Source organism: Buceros rhinoceros, unplaced genomic scaffold (genome assembly GCF_000710305.1).
Source record: "Buceros rhinoceros silvestris isolate BGI_N320 unplaced genomic scaffold, ASM71030v1 scaffold23256, whole genome shotgun sequence".
NCBI lineage: Eukaryota > Metazoa > Chordata > Aves > Bucerotiformes > Bucerotidae > Buceros > Buceros rhinoceros.
This window is the reverse complement of record NW_010419641.1, coordinates 5,652-32,432: the sequence shown is the minus strand read 5'-3', so window position 1 is coordinate 32,432 and position 26,781 is coordinate 5,652. Positions and strand designations below refer to the sequence as shown.

Genomic DNA, 26,781 nt, shown 5'->3' with positions numbered 1-26,781 from the left:
TGCTTCCTGCTAGGGCGTGTTTGTTTTACCAGGTTAGCCAAGTGCCTCGTAGGGCAGTATAATCATACTGATCCAGCCTGAGTGCAGGCACGTGAATTAGCTGGTTTTACGACCCCACTCTGGCCCTGTCTGACCAAATCTGCATCAATGTTACAGGGCATTGTGCTGGTAAATCACAGATCCAGATTAATTAACATGAAGAACACCCACACGAACTCCCTGAACTGCCTGCGAAGAAAAGATGTTTAAGCGTCTTTCTGCAAGAGCTCCACAGATGCTGGGAAATAGAAGGATAAAGTGTTTGTTTGTATGCCATTACCTGAAGCTAAGAGCACAGCCTTTGGGAACAGCTTAGATCTTACAGTTATGGAATATGACATTGTTTAGATGGTCTTATCATATATGAAACTACAGTGCTTTGAGCCATTATCGCAAGAACTCCGTTTGTAACATTGACTTGACATACGATCTGTGACAAGGCAGCAGTTAGTTAGAAAAGGAAACGTTGTGTTGCTGTGAGGAAGCGCACATGATACTAATGTGTACGAGAGTGTCCTGTTCTCTCCCTTTGCCCTTTTTTCTATCTATTGCTTCTACATAACCCTTCCCTACTTACTGCGCAGGCTGTTTTTTGTTTGAATTTGAGGGCTGCTGTTACTGTCTCACTCTGCCATTGCCTAGACACACAACTGGCAGCAAAGAGAAGCTGCGCTGCTGCAAAGAGAGAAGAAAAAAGGTTTTCTTTGGTTGGTTGCTTGTGGGTTTTTTATTAGTTTGGTTTTTTAAACCTCAGAAGAGAAACACTGAACTGGGGAGACCCTGAAGCTGTCCTGTAAAGTGTCCTAAATGTCACCTTGCATGTGCCAGGAAGTATGAAATAAAGCTTGCACCACAAAAATGAAATCAAACCTACATGGCAAAGCATAGTTACTGAACTAAATTGTTCTGGGGTTTCTTTTCTCACAAGACTCTCATAAGCATTTTTAAAACATGCCATTTCCTTTTTTTTTTGCTTAGTATCTGCTTCATAATCCTGTATCAACCTCCTGAAGATATTTTTCACTTTGGAGACTGATTCGAAACTAGACTAGCATGTAAACAAAATGAACTATAAAAGTAGCCTGAGCTTACCTACACTAGGAATGAGGCTTTTTGCTGGGCACCACCTAGCCAGAGCTGAAATCACTGCTAGGTGTGGCTTTTCCAGAAGTGCCCAAACAGGAAGCAACACCATCACTCCTGTTTCAGGCGAGTCATGCATATGGTAGCAACATCATTTTTAATCTGGAGGGTAAAATGCTTAAGGTTTTGGTTTCTAGCCAGTTTTGCTTATGCAGGCAATAGAACTAGATCCAGGTTCAACACACATGTGCTTATTGGTGCTGAGGCACTTTGCTGAATGGGGCTCTGCATACTAAACCCAATGGTGCATGCTACTACCAAATGACCTGGTAGTTCCAATTTCAGCCAAACAGAGCTGATGGGACAGAGGTGTCAACAGCTTGAGCAAGCGCCATGCTGATGATGCCTAGCCTCTTCTCAGGGAGAGGTTAGCACTTTGAGAAGCAAGAGGAATGAGTAAGAACTGTGAATGAAACCCAGCCATGGTCAAATTGTGACACAGAAAGCAGACAGGAGCCAAGGAGCACAGCAGAGCTGGCGTAGTACTTGCTGTTGCTTGCTACGGCGTATCAAGTGCCAGAGGAAAAAGTGGTTTATTTTGCATTTAACTTAGTAAAACATAGCAATAGCCACAGGGGGGATTCTCTTCTGTTATTGAGACTGTAATAACATCATCCATGCTAAGACATCTTTGGAAGAACTCTACTAGCCAAATATGGTTCCTTTACCTGCACTGAGCAAATCATCTGTCAGTAGCTACACACGGCTGTACAGGACTGTGTTCACTGCTCGCTGAGCAAAGGTTCCCAGCTTCACTACAAAATCTATCATCTCCTTTCTTTTTCAGGAACACCCAGCTCATTGTAATGATGGGTCAGACTTCGGCTTGTCCTTCAAACAGGATCATAGTACACAGACCAAGCAAATACGTTCCTCTCTTTGGAATCTAGCATACAACCAGTTAAAACCCCAGGAATGGAAAAAACTGGCCCTGTTCTGGAAGTTCACAGATGGACAAATTAAAGCTATTGAAGAACAATGGACAGGTAACAATATCTGAATGGGGAGACATAACGTATTAGCTACAAATACACATGGCAGAGTTAGTTACTTTTTAAACACGGTGATACACACTCACCACACTGCTCTTATTCAAATCATGAAAAAGAGCAGTGAATGGATACAAGCCTTGTCCCTGGTTCCTGGGAAGTGGTGGTGTAGAAGTATAGGCCACTTCCATTCTCCCTCTTGGCCTGAAGGAACCTTCATCTTTGGAAATCAAAAACATCAACAGTGAGCAGCATGGATCAGTCTTGCAGGTCACACTGTGAGTGAGGATCTGGGGAACTCGTGACATAGGGAGACCTTTTTCTAGCTCTGTCTTCACAGCTGCCATGAAACTGCAGTTTTTGGTTTCAGGCATCTCAAGTGCTGGGAAAGCAGTAATTCTATAGCACCATTGTACTTGTTTACTTACCACTTCAGGGTGTATTTCCACGTGTTGAGCAAAAAAGAAAGAAAAAACTAATTTTAAGGTGTATTAGTTTTTTTCCCTTCCCTTTACAGTACTTACGATAAAACTAGATTTTTTTTTTTAACATTTGTAAGTCTCAGTCTTTATTCTGCTTCTAGGTGAGAAAGGGAGTAAATGAGTAGGTTTTAAAACCTCTTGGAACTCTGAAAGTGCGAAAGCACAAAATACACTGTTTCCAGCATATGGAACAGACAAATGCTTTGTCTATTACATAGGCAAAAAAAGTTATAAGGAACACGGAAACAGAATGTTGCTCATCTGGTTACACGGCATATTGCTGGTTTGTCAGAATCCTGTCAAGCATATATATGAAGATCTCGTGGAAGCAGGGCTTCAGCCTTTAGCTGGTAAGTTGTTACAGAACACATTACACTGTCCTCTGCGAGACTGCAGTGTGGTGCTGAAGTTCCTGCTGGTGCTAGGAAGGTGAGAGTGGCATGGAGCTGGAGGACACTGTCTTCTTCTTTGGGACTCTGCTCTTGCTGGGTGTGAGGTTGCTTGAGTAAGTGCATTTAAATGAGACTTGAGATTTCTAAAAAAAGATTAAAATGTGCACACTTTGCTTCACTCCTTTGTCCTGTAAACATGGTTAAAGTGTGACTGGCCCTTCCTCGGATCAGTCTGATCTTGTGAAAAGCAGAACATGTCAAGCAAGCATTTTCTCCTCTTACTTTACAGAGAAGATCAGATCTGCAAGTAGCACTGACATGGAGTCCAGAAAATGTACAATTTCATGAGCTCATCAATAAAATATGGAATATATGATGGAATTACAGGTCAGGTGGAAAGTAACTTTCAAATACAAATAATCTCTCTTCTGGAAGCAAAAACCTACTCTGCAGTAGTATGACTTTTGCCAAGCTAGAAGAACTTGCACTCCTGAAATATTGGGTAGTTCTTTCTCATGTGTTTGCTATACAATGATTTAAAGAATTTAAGAGGGAAGGGCTGGCTCGTAATTTATGACTATACTGCTAAGCAAAACCCACCCCCCTTACAATTTCTACAGCTGGGTTAACACTGATGCACTAATTCCATATTGGAACTGCAAATTAAGCTATTCTGTGTTTGACATGAATTGCAAATGAGATGTTTTCCACTTGAAATTAAATTTAGTAAGTGAAAATCATGTATATAAATCAACACTTCCAGAAATGGGTTGGGATTCAGTTTTTTATCAAGTCTTGCTAGGATTATAGTACTCCTGTGTAAAGAGGGCTTTTCTCTTGTGTAATTAGTGCTAGGATTAGAAAGTCTTTCTTCTTCAGCATTTGATTTATGTAGTAGAAATACACAAAAATGTCATATCTAGACCTGTGTGAGGCTGACTGCAGAATTTTCTATCATGGCATAAACTTGTATACATAATAAAAAACCAACATTTAATATTTAATACTTAACATATCTAGCAATTATTTACATATTTCTTGAATTAGTATTTGGTAGTGTCTTGCTGAACAAATTAAAAGGTTTTCTTATTATTGAATATATACAATATCTGAAAAATGTCTATCTTTGTAGTCTTCTCTGTAACAAAGTAACAACAATTTTATCATGTAATGGAAGAACTGAATTGCCTTGTCTGTCTATACATAGCTAGGATTATTTGGTACTGAATCTTCTTGTTTGTACTTAAAAAAACCAAAGATCTGTACCTTAGTCTGAAGTCTTACACTTAACTGCGCTCTTGTGACAACCTGTTTTTACATGTTTTTGACATGTCTGCAGAAGCATGACAGGAATATGGTAAATCATCAGGCTGTGGAATTAGGGACCTAGGATCACAATTTCTTAGATTCTGGCAGGTAAAACACCAAGTTCTGCAACATTAGCTTGTAAAATGAGAACATTTAACACTCTCGTGGACTCTGTACCCTAAGTTGCACCCTGGGTGTGAAGGATACCACCCCTTTATTCTTCATTTAAGTATGCTGTTGTAGGATATAATTAAAACGCATGTCAACTACACTTAGTTGTGTAAGCAACTTAAAGCATGTGTTACAAAAAATTCATTTTCACTTGAAAGCAGATTTTAGTAACGTTGGTTCTAAACAAAGAGATTCAGACAAAAATCACATTCTATTCTTTATTTAAAAGTGTGCAAAAGATTCCTTAAATAAAAAGTGTGTATCTTAAAAACATAATTTGGAGGTAGAACAACATTTCAAGTTCTTTATTTCCCCTCCAGATGTTTACTGTAAGAACATGTTTACTTTGAAAAATTTTTTTTAGAAAAGGGTAAAAACATGATATATACTTTAGGCCTTGTGATGTCAAATCTGAAAAGACTGGAAGAGGTTTAAATTGTACCTTGATAAAAACTCGCACTGGTGAGAAAGATATTCACTCAGTCAATAACTTTTATTGACTGAACATTGGTTTGAGTCTGACCCTGTAACATCCGCCCAACTTGTCCTGCAGGTCTCATAGTGGTAGAACCAGAAGAATGGAGCAAAGTTCGAGGATATTTTGCAGCAGTGGCTTGGGATATGGTTTGCTGAAAAGTAATTAGACACATCAAAACAGTAGTATCAAAAAATTTGAATTTAAATAGCTCCAAGTGAGCTGTAATTTAAACAGAAATTCAGCAAACAAATTCAGTTCTCTGGGGTGGGGTGGGGGAGAAAGGTTACATTAACAACAGAAGTAATTTCTTCCCTTCCTTATCTGTAATAGTTTTTAGAACATAAAGTGATAAACTTCCGTTTAACTGGGTACCCTGAGCTTCTGTCACCTCAATCTTATTTCAGGGTTTGTTTGATTGGGTTTTTTTTAACATATTGTTCAGAATTTTCCTCTGTAATGCTAACTTAATCATGGCAACTTTCCTTACAAAGTTCAGTATTTGCTATGAGGAAGTCTCTGAAAGGAAAAGGTTTGCATTTATTTAAATAGTTTTCTCCCCAAAACACTACCCACCTTACTGCAATAAAGAGTAGTCATTCTGCTTTTAGTCAGTGTAAACTCTCTCCCCTGTCAGATTAATTCAGGAGAAACACTTCATCAGATTGACTTCCACTTAGGCATTTATTTGCAGAAAGAGTATATGGAATGTATCTCTGGGACTGTCGCATTTACTGCATTTTTAGAAGTCAGGTTTTGGTACAGTAGTTCAGGTACTTCACTTATCACAGTAGCCACACAATCTGAATCCAGAGATTGTTCTTTCTGAAAGAAGTCTCATACCAAATCTCTAAAATACAATTTAAATATGAATTTCTGCTTAGGAGCTCAAATTCTCAAAACTGCCACAGGACTCTGATTCACTACAGGAAATGAGTGAAAGCAGAACATTGCTCACACAATTACCAGTAACTCTAGCTCAAATTAAGGGACCTGATACAGCTCTGCTTGTTCTGGCAGTATCACTGAAGGGAAACAAGACTTTTAGATAGCACAGAGAAAACTCAGATCTTGCTTTACAAGCCACAATATAAACCACCATCTTCAACTGTTCCATATACCACAAGTTAAAACCATTTTTTGCTCAGACTAGTCTGAAAGTGTAGTGATTGTCCTGTTTACAGTAGTCTTGTATAGTGCTTTCACACCCTATTAATGCTCTTATTTCAGTGTTTTATTCAGGATGAATGGAGGTAGTAGGACTCAAAATACAAAAAACAGCAGATGAGTTTAATTGTCTCTGGGCAAGGTTTTTACTTTTTCCCCCCCCATAGATTAGCTACACCGAGCCTGTCAGGCTAATCTTCAGCTCTGCTACTTCTAGCGCAGTCACTCTTCCTGCCCAACACCACAATGCTTATGTTGAAACTGTGGCTGCATGGTGATAACATCCAACACTGCTATACCAGCTGACCACTTCTACGAAGAGGAAGACTCATGAAAGAGCTGGCTGAGAAAGAGACAGCCAAGACTACTATACCTGTGAAATATTACCATGCAAACAAGACAAATAGATTAAAGTGGCAATAGTTACTTCCTCTCACCAGAGTCTTCTGCCCACCCCAAAGACAGATTGTTATTTTACAGGCCTCAAGTCTGAACCTTGTCATGATGGTCATTTTTCTTTAACCTACTACCAGATATGTTGTAATAAAAATTCTGTTACAAGCGTAATTCTGACTTACCTGAGTGACTGGATGATGTTTTTCAACAATGACTGAACTCATGGGCGGTGTAACTCCCATAACTGCTACACTACCACAAATTCTGGCTTTTTGTCCTGTATCAGCTCGGCCTGTGATTCGAGCAGTGATTGTTCTTCCTGCTTTCTGTTGAGCAGATGTTATTACTTTCGCCACAGGCTATAAATAAATTACAGTATTAGTTGGTAAAAAATTCTAAATATCCTATTTACAATACTCTAGTATGTCTTCTTAATTTTATCAGCCTCATGCCTAAACAGAACATGGGATATTGCAGGTAATCCAGTTATGTTCTATGGAACTGAATTTGCTCCACCTAGTTGCAACTGGTTTATTCCATCTTTATCCACTCTGAGATAGAGTTTCAAGCAAGTGACTTCTATCCTGAGAGGCGTAAGGCTAATCTGACAAAAATCAAAAGCAGCATGGGTAGCTTAGCTTTGCTCACTGGCTGCGTACTTGAGTGACAGCTGCAGGCACTTCCATCACCCTAGAAAGCCAGGCAGCAACATAGCAGATAGAAAAAAGCTCCCATGCAGTAACATGCTGCATCTTTCTTTGACAGCTGGTAGCAAACAGTACCAGATGGGAAAAAGAAGGAAAGCAATGCAGAAGACAGTGAAGAAAAGCAAAAGGACAGTTTAGCAACAAATACAGAAGAGGAAATGAGACACTTTAGACAGCAAGGTGCTCTTTCCATGAAGTGATATTGTGTAAAATACCACTTGTTCCTGTTGCGCTATACGTTAAGTGTATGTGAACTTTTCTTCCTTTTGTCACGGTTTCCCCTGCCCCCTACAAAAATAATTTAAAATTGCTTGTAACATAAATGGGTTTCTGTAACACTAATGAGCATTTGAAAACTAGTGCCTTCACAGAGGTATGTAAACTCTATGGCAGTTTCCTCAACTACATACTTGTGTTGCACGGAAAAATGCAGAAATAATGATAGACAAACTAATACTTATAATTATGCCTTAAAAAAATAAAAAAGTTAATTTTAGCATGTTACCAGCTTTTGAGTTGATGCCACGCCAGAGCCTGCAGCTGTGCTAGTGATGATTACTGGAGAATCAGAATCTAGCCTGGTCTGAGAAGTGCCTGCATGACCCGTGTGGGTAGAAAACTGTGAATGGAACCAGAGTTTACAAAGGATGAGTACAACTTCCTAGAAAATACAGTTTTACTCTTTAGGTAGTAATTTTTTTTACTATTCTGATTACTCTTCTGAATGTAACTTTTTTGCAGACATTTTATATCTGGTTTTACTGTTTTCTGGCTAATTTAAAAATACTTGTCTAAGTTGTAGAAATGGTGTCAATAACATTTTATACTATTAGAATGAAAAATTAGGAGGGGGCAAACACATCTTCTCTAATCTAACCTGTGAAACAATTTAACGCTAGAGTACAGGGCCAATGTCTTCAGGATGACACCAGGGCAAGTCCAGATCATCCAAGCTACGGGATAATGATCTGGCTAAGCTGATATGACAGGACAGTAAGTTGAGTTCCCTCAGTGTCTATATATGTTACACTCTTAAAAAAGAAGCTTCAAGTTAAGCCATCTTTTCTTCTTTTCAGATTATATTAAGCTCAGGGTGGTGGTGTTTTTCTTTCCCCTAGCAAAAAAATACAATCAAAAAAACCCCAAAACCCCGACTCCCCCAAAAAACCAGAGGAAAAACCCCCTAAAACCCCAAACTATAAACATCTTTTTTCCAGAAAGATAAAAAAGTAGATACATAAAAAAGTAAATTTACACAGAAGTTTTGCTTATAGTAACCTTGTCTTCATTAGTTTAACTCATTTTCATTAAAATAAAAAATGGAGCTTAATGGAAGTATAGCAAGTACAGCAGCTGTGCCCCAACCACTTCATTTACACACTACAGTCTGAATATATTCATAGGTTTCTTTTCACACTTAGACTGTCTTCAAATTCTCTCAATTCATGGGCTATGGTATTTATTTTTAAAAAGCTCCAACCAAGGAAGTTCATTTTTGTCATCACTAGTAAATACAGTTCTGTTCCAGCTATAAGCTTACCATGTCTTCCAGCTGAAGAGTAGTTGCTGGTGGAGGTGGTGATGAGGGTGGATTATACTGTGAAGGAGGTAGCCTCCCTGCAACAGCAGCACCATTATCATTTCTCCTACTTCCCACATCTATTATTAGAAACATAAAGTAATAGGATTAGCACATAATCTAGCAAACCCTAAGGGGGGAAAAAAAGAGCTAAGTCACAGTAAAAACTGTACTATTCCTTTGGGTTTTCTGTATTATCTAATAAAAAAGATCACCCTGTTCGTTATAGGTGGGAAGATATATATATAAATGTTGCTGTATTTGACCCTTTTTTTCAGATCCTTGGAAATAATATTATCCAAGGGGCTTGTTTCTGTGTTACACCTCAACATGGCTGTGGCGCTTCTCACATACCTGTAGTGCAAAGGGCTGAGGTTCTTCATACAGCCTGCCGATACTAAATCCAGCGTGCAAGAGCCGCTCTTACACTAAGGGCCAAAATCCAGTTCAGGTAGAGAGCAGCAAAACACAAAGGCCATACTGGGCTTCTGCAAGGGCATAAGAGCCGTAAGAGGGCTCACTGTCGGTAATGTGAAGTGTTATTTTAACTTTCCTGAAAACGTACTGCAATTTCAAGGAGCCATAGATCATGCTCAGCAGCATCTCATCTCCATGTACAATGGCTGAACCCCACCACATCCTGGCTGTAGGGTTGGGATGATCTATGGGCACCCTACAGCCCTCATCTCTTTCCCACCAGCTGGATAAGCCTGAGTTTAAATCCGCCCAGCATTCTTTTGTCACGAATGCAGACATTCTGAGGAGTCTGATCTGTAGACCTAAGGCAAATACATTTTCCAAGCAGTTTCAGCCTTTTCCCTTAGAATATAACCCTTAATGGAAGCAGAAAGAGGTATTCTTAATTACTCTGCTATTTCTGAAGCAGATGATGCTAGCAGCAGTTCCAGGACAAGGGAAATTTGCTCGTTCAAGGGACTAGAGTGACACCAAGTGGTAGTTATGGGTTTTTTTTGTTTCTTCCTTATGAAGCAAGCAGGAAAAGTATAAGGGAGGTAGTTCAAATCTGTGCAATACTCAAAGAGTGAAAGTATGCCAGAATATGCATTTTGTACATACGTATGTACGTACACACATGCTAAGCTTAAGCACAGTCAAGATCAACATGTAGTTACAGACCAACCTGACCTATATTACTGAAAAAAAAAGTTTTTTAAAATAAAAAGTAATGAATTCTTGTGGCTTCATCGTCCCTTTAAATGCACAAAAAGGTTAAAAATAACCTTTATAGAATTTTTTTTCCAAAGAAATCTGTCAGTAGATTAGCCACATAGATTTTAGACCACCAACACTGACTCCAAATGTTATGGACCCATTAAGGCTGATACTTGCACGCTATTAATAACCCACATTATAAGGTATATTATACGTATGTTATTTCTATGTTTTTATGTATATTAAATGTACTATTACTTTTGTAATAACAACCTAATAATAGTAATAAGGGATGAAATTCTGATTTTATGACAGTAGGTGACACTGCAGTGTTCAGATAAATAGATAATCACCAACTGACTCTGGCACGTGGAAATTTTAATGTTCATAAATTACAAGACTAGAGCAAATCATAATAATTATCTAATCTGATGTTTGAAGTCCTTACTGTCCTCATCACTGTTATGTTATACCTGAGGAAGAATGCAAATAAACAGTTATACAACCGTACTAAGTTGTCTTCATTAAAAGCACTGTCTGTCTGTGGCATGAAAGAGACAGTGTGCCTGGGGAAGGGGAGGAGGTGACAGCAGAGGCAGTGGAAGAAGATGGCATGCATGGGACCAAGGACAACAGAGAATGAGATGTTATAAAGCGTGATGAGGATTACATTGACCACAGGAAATTAAAAAGCAGGATGCTGGACACCCAAAAAGTTGGATACGGGCACCCCAGTGTTATCCACCCAGCACAGCAAAATCTCTAGTACTGTGTCTGTGCAGAGTATCAGCTCCTGCTTCACATTAAAAATCAAGTAAAATACTCGTTCCATGGACCCCAGGGGTTGGTCATGGCAGCTGTGGAACTCAGTTTTCATTTCCTTTCTACTTATCCTCTTCTTTACAGGTTTTACAAAAACAATGCTTTCCTATTTCACACCACTCAGTTACCTGTCAGTATTAGGGAGACCCAATGCCTGTTGAATGTTTTTGGAAAACAATAAACAAACAAATATAAGATAAAGCTCAGAGAGAGTAGTTCTTAATTAATAACACGGTGAATAATAAAATACTTGGGCAATGCCCTGTAACTTTATTCCCAAACACAGTATTTTCAAGAAATCATTCATTCTTGACCTTCCCCAGATACTGATCCTGTATTTTTACTAGCACAGAGCTACTGCAATTAGCCCGTGTCATATTATAGTTGCCCAAGCAACTGCACAAATATCATGTATGTTTAACAGGCTCTGACAGCTGCTCAGGTAAGTATCCTCTCACACTTTCTTCAGGTTTTTATTTCCTCTTCATATCTATGTTTTTGGGGAGGAATTTGTCTGAAGTAGTTCAGAAACATCTGGTATAAGATTGTTAAGTTTAGCCACACTTAAGTTACTTGTCTTAAGGCCATTAACAACTGCTGCCAGTACAGCTGTTTGTTAAGCTACACGTGCAGCTGTGACACTCCTGCTGGCACAGCTCTTCTCCTTAATGTAGTCTCCTGCACCAGCCTGATTATGCTCCTATTGCTGTAGATTGTCTTACTCTGAGGAGGTGATTTCATTACATTAGTAAGGGTGTACAGCCCTTTCCTGTGTAGCTGCACAAGTTTTACAAGTGTGCTGCTGATATAATTATGCTGGTGTTTCCTGTTTTGGCACAGAACTTCAACTAAATACAGAACCTGGGAGAACTACTTGCCCATTTTGCGTTAAAAGGCAAGATTAAGAAGCAAGAGCTGTTTGGGAAAAGTAGATTTGTTGCACACTGGGATTCTAGAGAATAGAGGAAGGTCTTCCAGAATTTCCCCCTGAAGTGCTCATAACCTGGGTGCTGACAGCATTCTGGGTAATCTTCCACAGTATTTTAGGAAGTTTGCCATCCCTGGCTTCTTGTTCTGCCTTCGGTTGCAGGCCATCACCCTCCAAGCAAGGCTGGATGAAGAGAACATGCACTACTTTTCAACTACAGCAGTACATCGTGCAGCATCAGAGTATTTCTCAACATATTGAACAGGACTTTTTAAAGCAATGAGTTCGAGAAAATCTGTACTGACACAAGTCAAGTCCTCAAATTATATAAATTAAAAAAAGGTAGAATACTTTAAAACAAAGAAAAACCTCAAACCAACCCAGCAAAAACCCCACATACATTACCAGATTAGAGCTGCATTTTATACTGACCAGAGTCTGTCCTACTGTCCTTGCCCTGAAACATGGTCATTGCTTCCAGATTCAAAGCACATACACCACGCATAAAGGCTTTCCTCATGGTGTCTTCATACTGTTCTCTTTCACTGTGCAGCCGCAGAATCTCAGCTTTTGCCTGTTCCAAAGTAGCAGTTAGCTATGAAAGAGAATAAGGAAGCAGCTGTCTTGCACTTCTGAGTGCAAACTAGGAACATATTCCTCCATTAGCTTTAAAAGTCACTTACTACATTTACAAAGACAGGCATTTTCACTTTGAAATCTCAGGTTCCACAGAGATCATGAATCATAGATTATTTTGGGTTGGAAGGCACCTTTAAATGTCATCTAGTCCAACTCCCCTGCAGTGAGCATCTTCAACCAGATAAGGTTTGCTCAGAACTCCATCCAGCCTGACCTTGAATGTTTCCAGGGATGGGATGCCCACAGCTCCTCTGGGCAACCTGTTCCAGGGTTTCACCACCCTCATCGTAAAAAATGTCTTCCTTATGCCTTGTTTAAATCTACCCTATAGCTGATGCTTGTAATTTCTTTGTACTACAGCACATTACTTGTACTAGAGCACACCAAAGACAAGAGTGCATTCAAAAGGACTGTCAGACTCTACCTAACCAGCTAAGCAGAAATTTATCTTCAAACTTTTTGTCTTTTAGAAGTTAGGCATCTGGCGCAAAGCAGACTTCTACAGGAACATGGATTCACTGTGCAGAAGAGTAAGTGTTCCTAGAAAACTATTTAAGCACAGAGTGACAGCAGCAATCTCTCTTTTCCAGCTACTGTAAAAAAAAAGCTTTAGAAAAGACACTACTGACTGTTTTTGTGGTGGTAATCTACATATGGTAAGCCTGTTCTTAAAATTCCAGTTTGTTTTCATATTAAAATAAAAAGCTTTTAAAAAATGCGTATTTTAATACTTTATATACTTACAGTGCACGAACGCATGTGTTGACAACTTGACTTCACCTGAAAATTCTTTAATGAGTTTAATTGGCAAATGGAAGGCAAACAAATTTATATTCAGTCTTTAAGACAGTAACTACTATTGGAAAAAAAAAATTGTTCTCATCATTGTAATTCATAATAACAATGGTCTTCTATTTCCACTGTCTTTTTCAGTAAGACTCAAAATGCATAGCATTTTATAAAACATTAACAGCATGCTCTTAGAAAACAAATACCATCCCTAACAGTGGGCAAACAGAGATTTGTCTAATTTCAGGAAGACTCCAATTTACTTCACCTGTGCATGCCAATCAGCAATGTTTTAACATCAGAAGCAGGGGAAAGAAAATCACGTCAAATCCACAGTAGAGATCTTGGATCTCTTCATGTTGTCTTGTGTACTGGGGAACTTTGTTCTGCTGGAAGTCCACATGTTTTCAAGTTTGCTGAGAGAGATACTTTGGAGGGATGGAGGGTGGGGGAGTGAAGGAGAGAAAGACTGAAAAAAAGAAACCTTCTTTTACCTCTGCAATTTTTGCTTCATAATCATTGGTGAGCTGAACACAGACATCTTCTGCCCTTAACTGACAGGCTTTTGCTACTTTTTCTCTCCAGTTTTCTTCACTAAGAGAGCGCCATGCTGCCCACACTTTCTTCATCAAAGCTGTCCGGAATTGTCTGTCTGCTATTCTATTTGCATATTCCTTAAGAAACAAAGATAACCACATCATATGCAAGTTCAGGGACTCCTAAAATTTTAAAAACTCTAGAAAATATGGATGATTATTTTACAACTTATTACACAGACCACAATAGGAATGCCCAAACTGAATTACGTGTGCTGCAGTGAAGTGGTACACAAACAGCATCAGCAGCTCAGCGTTTCTTTCTGCACACGTCACGGAGCATTACTGTCCCCAGTATGAGAAGCCATATCTGAGAACTCCTAGGTTAAACAAAACAGCGTTTTTACTCTTAGCTTAATGACACTTAAGCAACAACCTCACATATACAGTGTAGCCATGCATGTATGAATCCATTTAGTAGGTATGTGGCACATTTTGATTCACTACCAGAACCATACAAAACCTGCCGTCAAAGACTGCAGTTAGCATAAACCACATATCTTTTAAACAAATTTAGACTTCAGGATGCTTTAAAGGGCCGTTTAAGACAATTCTGTTATTCCACTCTATTTCAAAACAGTCTTTGGACAATGTACTTCAGCATACAATTTTTTTTTTTTTTCAGAAATGAATTAGAAAAAGTAAAAAGAGCTGAGTAAAAACCAGGCTCCAAATTATTAGTAAAGTCTAAGATGGACAAGAAGGAAAAAAGAAAAGGCTATCCCTCTCTGCAAATCAGCAGATTTTTGGATAATTAATGAACTTGAGTCTAGACAGGAATCTGTAACAATGAACAAAGGTCCTGAATAGAGCTTCTCCATTGTAACAGTCTGGAATGGGAAGGGTTTGCAGACTTGACGTGGGATCCTTCCTTTCTGTCATACCTCACTGAGTAGGCTGTTTTACTGTTACACGCCTGACACAATGCCCAACACTGTGTGTGAATACCAAAACTTGAAGTAGCTATGAGCTAATGTAAGAAAAGAGAGCAGCTGAAGTATTAATTGTGAAAGCAGCTTCTCCCCGAAATATTTAAATATCACTGTTTGAATGTAGTATGATTGAAATTTAGATAGCTTCCCTTGGCACTTCTGTAGGTACTGTAAACTAAGGTGATTTGCCATGAGCATATCACAGTAACTGGAGCAACAGAAGACAAGTAAAGGTTTTTTTTTCCCCATCCTGAGAATATTCCAAAAGCACTGTTCTTTTTAGAATTGATGTTTTCAAACTGTTATTTGACATTGTCAAACACATCAAAACAGAAACCCTGTTATTTCTTCAAACTGTAGGAGGCACTGCAGCAACTCTGACCCTTTTGAGTTCAGAGGTTTCATTTTCTTTGCATTTCTATTTTGCACACATACCTCTTGTTTGGCTTTAACATGCTGAATCCGCCACAGAGTAAAGTTTCTCATCAACTCCATTCTCTCTTTCTGCCTCTCTAATGCTTGGGTCAAGTTAGTAATCACCTGCAAAAATATTTATTAACACTATTTCAATAGCTATGATATTTATAGGTCAAATAGAATATGCACCAATTATTTTTCACTTAAAGCATTTACTTGCAACAGATGCTTTCTACTGAATCTTCCTCTTACTCTAATCAAGCAGGAAAAAATAATTGAATGAAAAATGTAAAGTCCTGATGAAAATGTACTATGTACAATCCTAAGAATCTGTTCAAATGTCCAATTCCTAAGAATCCTAAAATGAGACTCTCTTAACATTTAGGAGACTGCTGCCCATTTAAAACTCAAGAAAACTAATCCAATAATGGAAAAATTAAAGGCTTTTAAAGTATAAGAGCTAACAGAGCCATGTAAGCCAGTGTGAACCTCATGAACTAAATCTAGGATCTACTGTTGTTCCTTATTTAAGAAGCAAACTGCAAAATATGTACTTACAATATGTTAAGTTTCCATTGTTACTATGGAGAACATTATTAGCAATAATGACTCTTTTTCTACTATACAGTCTAAATATATTATTTACTTCTCTTATGTTACTTGCTGCAGTTAAGAATCGTGTTCAAAGAGATGGACCCCAAAATTCTGTGTGGCTGTTTTTAAAGAGAGAGGAACTGTTGAATTACGAAATTGAATTACTACCTCATCTTTCCTGCCAATAGAGATTTCATAAGTACGCAGCAACTCCTTCAGATTTTCTGTCTCATTGCTCAGTTGTTTCACATGTGCAGCGTGTTTCTCTTTTTCTTCTCTCATTTGAAGCTTGTGATGTTCAATCAAACTAAGCTTCCATTTTCTCAATTCAGCCAGAACATTTGTCTGAAACGTTAAAGGGATGACAGTAGTGCAATTAGTAAAATTATTCCCTCCTCCCTTATCTTCCAATCTTAAAACACTTAGCAATTAAGGAGACATGAATATTTATAGTGATGCCTTCATTACACAGGCTGTATACATCTATACATATTACCAAACATAATGAACTATTGAATGACAATAAATGAACATTGTTAACGGAGAAAGTTATCCCAAAGTTCTTAAAACAACATAATCTAGTGCTTACATGCAATACACAACAATCAAAAAGAAAACCACCATTTCCCAGTGCAACCACACTGCAGCTTCTCCTGCGCTCTCACTCTACACCTCACTGACATCTACATACGATTTTTATGATTCCGTACACAACAAATACCTTAAGATTTCCACTCCAGAGATCAAGTATATTTTCTATTTGAGTTACTTTTTCATCAGGTAAAGTTAATTCAGTAACTATGGTTTCATTTTCTTCTCTTGGACCGTGTGCGGACCCTTGTGACGAAGTGTCTTCCGAAAGAATAGGGTGATGTCGTTCCATATTGGTCTCAGAAGGCTCCTTCACTGATATTAAGACTGAAAATGAAACAGACAATAAAGATTGATACTCTGGAAAGGCTAATTGGTCTGCATTCTGGATGGAAGTCAGAAGCCAGGCATTAAAAAACACCCAGCCCCCCAAAATATTGACTCCATCATTGGAAACCTCCTTACCCCATGTAAAACGAATTCAAATATATGCTTCCAAGATACAATTATATTCAAATCAACAGTCCTATTTTAATGTTAGACAAATCAAAACTACTCTCCCTTAAAGAACAGAATCTTTTAATGCTGCTACATTTTAAAGAGGATGATCTCACCAAGTACCAAAAATCAGTGTTGCCAGAAACAAAGAACACCTTCTCAGTAAAGCCTTGTAACTGACTAACAACTCAGATAAAGAAACTAAAAACTTGCCATTTTCCTTAAGAGACTGTAAACTCATGAGGCTGTCCTTTGTGTATTAACAACACAACCTGCAGGTGTATTTCAATGTTGGTATGTGCCTGCATCCATTTCTTTACAGCTTTTGATTTGCTCATCTAATTAGATTTTAAACTCTTTGAGAAAGGAAATGCCTACCAGGAATTTATATAATGCCTTACATAACAACATCTCACTTTCAGGTTCTGTGGCTGACTACCACTGCAACAGAAATTCACCCCATTACATAAGCAGACCATGAACAGATCATTCCCAATCACACCATTATACTAAGATCAGATTCTATCTTTCTGTCATTGCTCATCCTGCAAATGAGAGGAGTATTGCTTAGCTAATGGCAGAATTTGAATATTCATTGCTTGTAAAGAACTCCCAAAAATATAACATCCTAGATAGATGACCCAGACTACTTGAAATACATCTAATTTCACTGTCAAAGACTCTGGCTGGCCTTTCACAAGATCAAATATTTCACAGTGTTACTATTGTAAAATGTTCCCCATTCTGTCCTTCGCCACTTGTTCCCATTCCCGCATGTCACTGTGTTCACTTCATTCAGTTGTGACAGTGCTGTAAAAGGTGCAAAGACTTATTTTTTTAAAAACTTTTATTATTTGCTTAGATTACAAACATATCCAACCTACCCAGCACAGTTTGCAAGACATTTACCAAGAAAAAAACCAGAACAAAAAGTAACCAATAAAACCCAGAATATTAAAATAGACTGAAAACTGCCATAGTCCAAGATAGTACAAGTTGATCACTCCCCTCCCCTTAATCCTCCCTAAATACAGATTATCTTAACTCAGCTTCCATTTTTCTCATTTACCATAGAATGTATCCTTCACTCAATCCACTAAGTGCATCTGTTACATTTATATATCATCACCTTTTACAATTTATCTTGGCTTTCCTGTATTGACATAATTTTCTACTTGGACTTATTAATTTTTTATTCCTAATGCTCTCCTTCTGTCACCTCTGTTCCTTCCACTGCATTACAGGATGTCATTCAACTATAGTGCACTAAGGTACCAGTAACATCGAACCTCTTCGATATGATAAAGTCTAAAGTCTAAAAATGTACTTCGTTAAATAATCCCCACATGCATTTATTTACTCTGACAAATACCTAGATGGTATTCTTGTTTATAGTAATGACATCAGCTTTTTCCTGTTATCCCAATACTGCTACTTTAGTTTTTTATTGTGTTCCTCTAGTATCTGACTTTTTCTGCTTTTAGGAAGTAAATAAGCTCTGACAGACTGCTCTCACTCATGATCTCTATCAGTGGCCCAAGCTGAGGATAGCGATTTGCTAAAATGTATAGTTCTTTAAAAAAAAAATCTTCGCAGATGCTTAGTGGATCAATATTGAGGACTGGTAGAAGATTCCTTCCGAAGAGAAGGAATTTTCCCATTGTTTAGGTATGAGTCATCATTACACATCTTTGCTACAAATGATTTACTGCTCCACTCTTAGTCATTTTCCAATTTAATCAACTGAACTGGTAACAAGAACAGGAAATTAAGTTTAAAGTTTCAAAGTTTAAAAGCATTTAAACATTGAACTGAATAGAACTGCATGCTTTATTCCAATTATTTTTCTTATTTGTCTGGAAGCTTTTAGTGAAGATACTACATATCATTAAATTTACTGCAACAAATAGAGATTACCAGTAATCAGACTTCTGCTGTCATAGTGGAAACATTCACTTCGGTTTCAAAAGCCTGATGAGAAAGTCAAAACGCCAGACGAAAGAATACTCCACATACAAAACTTCATTTCAGAAGGCATCACGTGGGATTGGAAACTGTTGGTCTCAATACTAATGTCATGTGGAGATGGGGAGAAAAAACACTGCAAGCTTGAGAAGCTCTGCAGAAGAGCAAACGTTTAGGTATTTGCCCTATAACCACTACAGATATGCACTTTGTATTATAAATTTATAGAATGCTAACCTATTAATTTATGATTTTGTTATTTTAACACAGCAACAGCATTAGAACTAGATAGGAAAAGAACAAATGTCAAAGAGCCTCATTTTTAACATGCAGCAGTGCCACAAGAATGGAGCTAAATAAAAAATTTAACTGTCCTTCAGAAACAACTTGCTCATCTCTTATCTGATCAGTATCAGAGGTATAGTATTGAATTTAACTACTTTTTCACTGTTCATCCAAAGTTTTGCAATTAGTATCATGGCAAAAACCTGAAGTATTCTGGTACTCTGAGGCCATTAACACTGTGGGAAATACTCCTCAAATATGCAATCGCCCTCCATCAGTACTAGAGGTTATAGAAGAGCTGGACAGATTTTGAACCTTTTTTAAAGGTTGCAATAATCTTCTTTTACAACTAGACTGTTTCAAGCTCTCTCTCAAGGATATCTAACACATCTCATTCCTAGACTGACAGGACATAATGAAATTTTGAACAGCAAACCTATGTTTTGATAAAGCAGCAAAGCACCGAAGTTTATTTATAGAGTGTAGTTAATAGAAGTTTGATAGGGCCATGTAAATATTATTCTTGTCTCTCTCTCTTGTCTGAGAAGATAAAGAGCACCTACTTCACTGTTTGTAACCATTTTCTTCTTCTGAAAAGATAAATTGTATTTTGCAAGGTGTTGCCATCTGCAATAAACATGTAAGTGTCTATAACTGAAGGGAATATGTGACTCCTTTTAATGAGCAATACATAAAACTGCAATGCAAGGTTTTGATCACCCTCAAGTTTAAGAGCATTTCTTTCTCCTGTCCCATAACAATTAACTACAGCTTGGAAATTACTATTCTTATTTGGTAATACCAAGCACATTAAAACATAACACTATTCAAATATCTCGAGAAAAGCAATCCAGGGAACAGAAATTTGTCCTCTCACTCCGACAGCACACCTTTAGGCAAAAACAACGACTTCACAGGCTGGCTAGATGTTTGGCCCCAGAAAACAAAAAATAACTGCTTTCACAGAAATAAAGAGAGACAGTAGACGGGGCTGGCTAAGAACTTCAGACAAATACGACTGAAAATAGAGTAAACAGTCACCTACAAAAAAAGTGCCCAAGTCCAGCATTTTGATTCTGGCCTCCTTTCTTATGAAGTGCAGTATCATGTATGACAAATATTCTCTTAGAAAACTATGTTCCACGACCATGGGAGACAAAACATTAAGCAGAGAGAGCACTGGGGACAAGCCCTGAACTAGGATTTCTCCATAACTGCACACACATTGCTGGGTTTGAAATTTTCTACTCCAGCAATTTCTCAGGCTGAGAAATGCTTCCAGCACCTCACCTGAACTGCTCTATAGTTCAAGAGTTTTGCAAGTGTATTTCAACCCTGGCGATCTGCTAGTATGACTGACCAACAAACAGCCTGATACAATGGAAGAAGACTCAGGGGAGATGAGCACTATGCTCATGAAGCTTAGCAAAGAACACAGGGAGTGACTACAGCTGTTGTAAAGAAAGCTAGACTTACACAGGGTGGGCAGAGTGTGGCCTTTGTTTTTTGTAAATGGCTATACCAACTGAATGGATCAACTAGTTGTGTAAGTGGCCTTGGTTAATCAAGAAGTGTGAATGAATTCCTGTGCTAGCCTGATGAGCTTCCGGGAAGTGTTGGCTCAAAACAACACTATATAAAAACTCAGCAACCAGCAAAATGAACTTTCAACACAGCAACAGGCTTGAGATTTAACCCATATAGTCCTTCGCAGCCACTGGGGATGCTCCGTGTTATGATGGTTAGTGTAAAAAGACCGGTAACAGAAATCACAGCTGTACTGTGACCTAACTGCATATTACAACTACTCTATCATGCCATGACTATTCACTCAAGTCCTGCTCATATTTCAGCTAACATACATTTCATGCTAAGGCCTGGTGTATCCTGGGAGCAGCGCCATTAGGTCAAGGCAAGAGCAGCATGTAGGCAGGACATGATGGACAGAAGGGCTAGAGGTCATTATGCAGCCATTATCACCTGCAGCTTGCTGTCTCCTGGAGCTTATAGCTATTACTTACTTGCTTACTACTTACTTGCTATTGATTGTCTGGCAATTTCTTCAGAATCCCCTACTCATAAAAATGGTGTAGACCAAACTTCCAAGCAGAAAGTTATAAATACATCAGCTTATCCAAACAGCTTTTGAAGCACATCCAACAGCAGACAGACTGCTGAGGCTTTCATGCTTCCTGGTGTGATACAGAGGAGTCCTGTACTATGATGGAGGAGAAAGGATGAGCACTCTCTCCATCAGTTAGGCAACGATTTTGCTCATAGGGATGTGACCTATGAGTTGCAAGTTATAAATTGGAGAACTTGTGAGTTAGAACCTCATGAATTAAAGGATGAGTTAGTTAGTTCACATATTTGACTTGTCTGTTCAAAGGGGATTGAGACCTTGTTTGATGTGTTTACTTTCTTTTCTCTTGAGCTCAGAATATACAGTTTTATTTACAGTATGCTGACTTGTAAATTTTAGAGATCCAAATAGACCATGACATGTTCCTGCACTGATTTCAGTATACTGCTGTATCACTCTGCTAAACCAAGACAACCATGTAAAAGGAAATATCTTCAGTCAAGTAAACTAGGACTGGAAGACTAAACCCTCCTCATGTGCAGTAAAGGAATCTGGTCAGAGCATACTGGACTCTTGACAGGAGCCACAGAATGTTCTTTGGCTGTGGATATCACAGACAGTTTAAACATTACTTTTAGTTGAACCTACCAGATTGCAATTTTTGGTAACTCAACCTGATATAACAAATGAGAATGTTTTATTCCCTCAACCAAAACACTTTCTATCATAATTTTTTAAACCCCAAGCAATTACTGTCATTCTAAGAGTTGCAAGAATACCTCTTTCTACAGTAGAATTTTTTCTACAGTGTTTGATTGTTCAAGAATAATTGCCATATTACAAAATACCAGCAATTTCTGTTGATCTGATGCCTTAAGAACTTGTACAATTCCTACACAGGACATAGCTACACTGGATCAAGTTAACAAACTTCAGTATGTAAAAATCAAAATGCAAAGGCTGCACTTGAAACTTGCCTGTCAGTAGAAGTTTCTTCTAACATTAATCACATTCTAATTCCAGATCTACTGTCATTACAGAATAGCCTTTCTCTCCAAACCTCCATTCTCCTGCTTTCAATGAACACAAAATAATACCTTCTACATTTCCTGTGGCAGTCTGATATTCAGAACAACTACCACACTTGTTCTGTCTGGGGAGAAGTTATGGATATGATGGTCATAAGGTCTAAGATTCTCCACAAGTTTATAAAAATGACGATACAACATTTCTCCTTATGGCATAACAGAAGGAGAGGTATTGGCTTTGGTAGCTAAACATACTGAACTCCACTGCACAGATGCACTGTGGAAGAATACAAAGCGTAACCAATACTACCAGACTCTTTTTAATCAAATCCTTATTTTAAGAACTCATTTCTAGGTGACTTTTTACTATACTGTATTAACAAGTGTTAACTAAATGGTAAATGACAGCTTACTAAGACTGCTTTATATTCCAGTGAAAAAACCATACAATTTAAGAAGGTAGATTTATTTTCACTCATGGTTCTTTTTCTAATATGAAATAAACAACTTCCAGTGTCTGCATTGCTCTTTACAATTGCATTGGTAAATTTGTGCTAGCAGACAGTTATTTAGGTCTGATCAGCACAGCCAAGAGTTCTTGTATGCGCTAGCCATGAACAACATTTACTCCAGAACAATGATTAGTACCACACTTACTACTAGAGTCTTAAGCAGCCTTGAAGTGCTGTGTAAAATTATCTACATATTCTACGTCCCATGCTCCTCTAAATAGTAGATAAAATCATCCTCAAGGGTCACAAAAAGAAGTGATGAGAAAACTGTAAGTAAATATTTTGATCATGAAATAGTAAGATAAAGAATAGATGTTCATTTAAATCAAGTTCCTCCAATTAAGCTGAACTCCTAGTAAAGAAATAATGCAGGTAAGATTGTTTACTATTTCTTCTGAAACAAAATGAACAGAAGTTCCTCAGTCTAAAAGATAGTGACAAAACCAAACAACATATAACCATAAATACGAGTGTTTCTAATGCATCACGAGACACTAAGTATATACACCAAAGCAATAATGTAAAACTAGAATAGCATGATTGAACTGAAACAGGAAGATTAATGTTCATGTAGCGACATGATTAGTCATTATACAAAGTCCTTTTAAGGTAACTCTTACTTGCAAAAAAATCATATTTTAAATACTCATTTATCTACCATGGCAGCACAGGAATGAGCAAAACCGATTGCGACCTGTCAGATTTCAACTAAGTATACTGTAAGTAAGGGCACCCCTTTTTCCATTATTACACCAACCACTTTAAGCATGTGAATTTCAAAACACAGAGACATATCAGCACATCCGTACTATCATCTGAAAGCAACGTCAGAGACAGAACCATTCAGTGAATACGCCTTCCTGAATTTCTTGTTGTGCAAAATGCAGACGTGCTACATACGAGCTACATATATTTTTTCAAAGAGAAGCTATTAGAAAACTCAGGTCAAAAACGTTTTATCATTGTTCTTGTAAGTTCAATGCATGGTTTTGCACATACTACCTGGAGTCCTATGGTGAATAGCATCATCTGTTACACTTGAAAATCTGCCACCTGCTCTCAGTTCTGAAGCATGCTCTGACCACCCCGAGACACCCTGTTCAAACTTCGGAGTCACTACAGCATAACGAAGCAGCTCTTCATATTCATCCTGTCACAAAGTGATGACAAATAATTATAAAACTACAATTGCATTTCTAGAAACTAGGTATGTGTAGGAAGGAGTGGAAATTGTTTTTGATAATTTGAGAGAATTATTATTCCTATTACTGTTACCGTGAAAACTAAGAGGATTTCCTTTGAAGATGCAAAAGCAAGCTGTTTTCCTACCATGACTACAATGTTTTATTATTCTCTTGTTTAACGTTCACGTTCTTTCCCATTACAACTACATGCACTGTAATAGTTACAGAGAAAGATTTTACTAGATGCCAGAATTGGATACTATAATAGGCACCTTAAACAAAAATGTGAACTGGAAAAAAAAGTTCCAGCTCAGATAAGCTATTAATCACCTGATACTATTTCTAAGTATTACTATTACTGCAAAGAAAAAGAAATATTTTTATAGCCATGACAAAGATGCTACTGAACATGGTCACATTTCTTATTCCATAATATTACAATTTCTTTGGTGGGAGTTATAAAGCCAATCATCAAAAACCATTTGATTATCCAGTATTTTCTTTAGATACAATTATTCTCACCTTATATTATGCATTCTAAAAATTATGTAAACACACACATTCCCTATACCTACGTAACTAACATAAAAGCTTTCCCGCTAAAAAGTTACAAACCGATCTATCTAGTACGTAGTGTTATACTACGTGCCAAACGAATCCAGTTAACATTTTTCTAAAACTTCCTAATTCGACAGATTTGCAGAATGAAAGTATTTAGAGTTCAATGTGAAACTGTGAACAATCTGTATTACAGCTTAAACATACAATTCAGGAATTAATTTAAAAGTTTCAGCAGCAGTTAAATGCAGAAATCAAAGCCACTAATTAAATATCTGGGAAAAAACATCAGTTGGTAAGTACTAAACCAGGCTACTAACTGTCATTTTTTCTTAATACTATCACACTAATTCTGTTTGGTATTCTAATGAGGTCAAACCTCAGAAACCTATCGTGAAATGAGAAATTATTTTCCTCTTCGAGGAGGGGAAAGTTAAGAGTGGAAACAGTTTAAACAGTTAAAAAATTATCCTGTAATATGTTTTCAAATCTACCAGCTGAAAAGGATAATATTTTAAAACTTTCAGTGTAACCCTTATATTTATGTAGCCTTCAACTAATTGGAGAATTTAAGAATCTAGATTTTGTACATTTCAGCTGAATTGTAGTTTCCTTTTAAACTTCCATGTCCCATCTTCTGACCTATTATTAAAATTTAAAGACTAAATAAATATGTATGAAGTTATATAATTACAAATACATAGTGTATCTTTTTAATAAGCAAAAGGAAGTATCACATCCCACACAAAAGGTATGGTTAGTTGCAAATCAACAAGTTATCAATTTTCCCGTTATCTATAGCTCTCTAAAAAATACAGATTCAATTTTATTGCATGTCACAAGAGGAAAACAGATATCTTTGGATGAGTTATTCAGCGAGAAACTACACGGAACTGTACAAAATACGCTGCAGCAGAATTTCAGCAGAATAAAAAATCCAATATATTGGTCTTTACCTTAACTCACTAATTAAATGATCACGCAAAAGACATTAGATCACTTCTTTCTTCAGAGAGAATGTGTGACCAAATAGCAACTTAAAATGTAGTTTTTCCCCTTAAACAAGTTAGTTTTAAGCAGAAGCTGATCCAGCTGCTTCCATGATTATCTTATCCAATTCAATGGTTATAGTAGGTAAGCTGTCAGGTGCAAGTAGGTGAGCTTATTTTGAGTCACTCAATTTAATCACTGTTTTTTTTAGCCTGCTTTACTATAGATATGCTGAGTATACATACCAAAGTATACGTATCAGGTTATGGCAAGAAATTTATCTAGTCTTTCAAGTTAATGCTCTTATTAAAACCCAAATAATCCACTGTGTGCAAGAATACACGGTCCTACGCAGAAGCAGAAAGTGCAAATAGACAGCATCCAGTGAAAAAATTTGGAAAATTATAATTACAATATTATAACACTGGAATGAAGCTGAAAGCAGATTATCAAAGAAAACAAGAGTATCCAGAAACATAGACACAAACCCCAAAAACAATCCTAGAGAATGCAGTGAGAAAATGCAGTAAGAAGGAGAAATGGAAACATTGAGTGATTAAGTGTATTATCTCAATCCTAAATATTCCATAACAAGGGCACTGCAATTGGAATGCAATATTAACCAATAAATTTGAAGTAAAACTGTAATAAAACAAACTTAACAGTACATCTGTCATTTATTTACTATCTTTGTCCTGCTTTAAACAAAACTTTCAAGCCATTATGTCAACTCCAAAAACTCTGTTAGAGCCTTAATCTACAGGGATATAGTGCTAAGGTCTGAAGGTCAGAGGAGTTTTGATCATTTAATGCATACTCTCTTGGTTTTGTAGATGTAAATAAAGTAGTGTTGCATCCAGCAAAGGGCACAAGAGCATTCTGAGGCTCTTGGGTTTTTTTTTTCCCTTTCTTCTTAAAGCATTATAAAAATCTACAGACGCTGCATGGAATTTGTGCTTAGGATTGCAGTCAAGGTCACTAAACAACAAAAAAAGAATGGAATGAATGGACTAAGTCTTTCACAAGTCGATTATAAGTAAACGGAAAGTGGATTCTTTTTATAAGGAAAAGGTCCAGCCTCTATTTAAATGCACCAAATTATCAAAAAGGCCCAAACAAATAAAAATGGCCCTTCAAAATTATGTAAAAGGAGTACAGTAGTTTCCTGTCATCATTCCTATTGCTCAGCTGTGACCACAGTGTTCTTTTTCAACAGTAATAAGACTCCTGCAAGGAGTGGCTAAGGATTCTGGGTTGGTCTAGCCTGAGAAAAGGCGACCTCTTCCTCTCTACAGCTTCCTGAGGAGGGGAAGGGAGAGAGAGCTGCTGATCTCTTCTCCCTGGTATCC

The 26,781-nt window shown here is 37.5% G+C and overlaps 2 protein-coding genes across 2 annotated transcripts in view; one reads left to right on the top strand and one right to left on the bottom strand.

Annotated features, from left to right (window-relative positions):
- The window catches only part of ANKDD1B (ankyrin repeat and death domain containing 1B), a 27,793-nt gene extending 24,400 nt beyond the window's left edge, over nt 1–3,393 (top strand). The window contains exons 14-16 of the mRNA XM_010139028.1: nt 1,970–2,168; nt 2,872–3,003; nt 3,335–3,393. Coding sequence (XP_010137330.1) covers nt 1,970–2,168; nt 2,872–3,003; nt 3,335–3,393 — 390 coding nt within the window. The remainder of the gene's footprint in view (nt 1–1,969; nt 2,169–2,871; nt 3,004–3,334) is intronic.
- Nucleotides 3,394–4,986: 1,593 nt separating this feature from the next.
- The window catches only part of POC5 (POC5 centriolar protein), a 23,454-nt gene continuing 1,659 nt past the window's right edge, over nt 4,987–26,781 (bottom strand). The window contains exons 2-13 of the mRNA XM_010139026.1: nt 25,784–25,830; nt 25,294–25,299; nt 23,703–23,850; nt 16,460–16,656; nt 15,907–16,083; nt 15,163–15,267; nt 13,694–13,873; nt 12,204–12,366; nt 8,810–8,928; nt 7,775–7,888; nt 6,745–6,921; nt 4,987–5,153 (exon numbers count right to left, since the gene is read on the bottom strand). Coding sequence (XP_010137328.1) covers nt 5,004–5,153; nt 6,745–6,921; nt 7,775–7,888; nt 8,810–8,928; nt 12,204–12,366; nt 13,694–13,873; nt 15,163–15,267; nt 15,907–16,083; nt 16,460–16,656; nt 23,703–23,850; nt 25,294–25,299; nt 25,784–25,830 — 1,583 coding nt within the window. The 3' untranslated portion in view covers nt 4,987–5,003. The remainder of the gene's footprint in view (nt 5,154–6,744; nt 6,922–7,774; nt 7,889–8,809; nt 8,929–12,203; nt 12,367–13,693; nt 13,874–15,162; nt 15,268–15,906; nt 16,084–16,459; nt 16,657–23,702; nt 23,851–25,293; nt 25,300–25,783; nt 25,831–26,781) is intronic.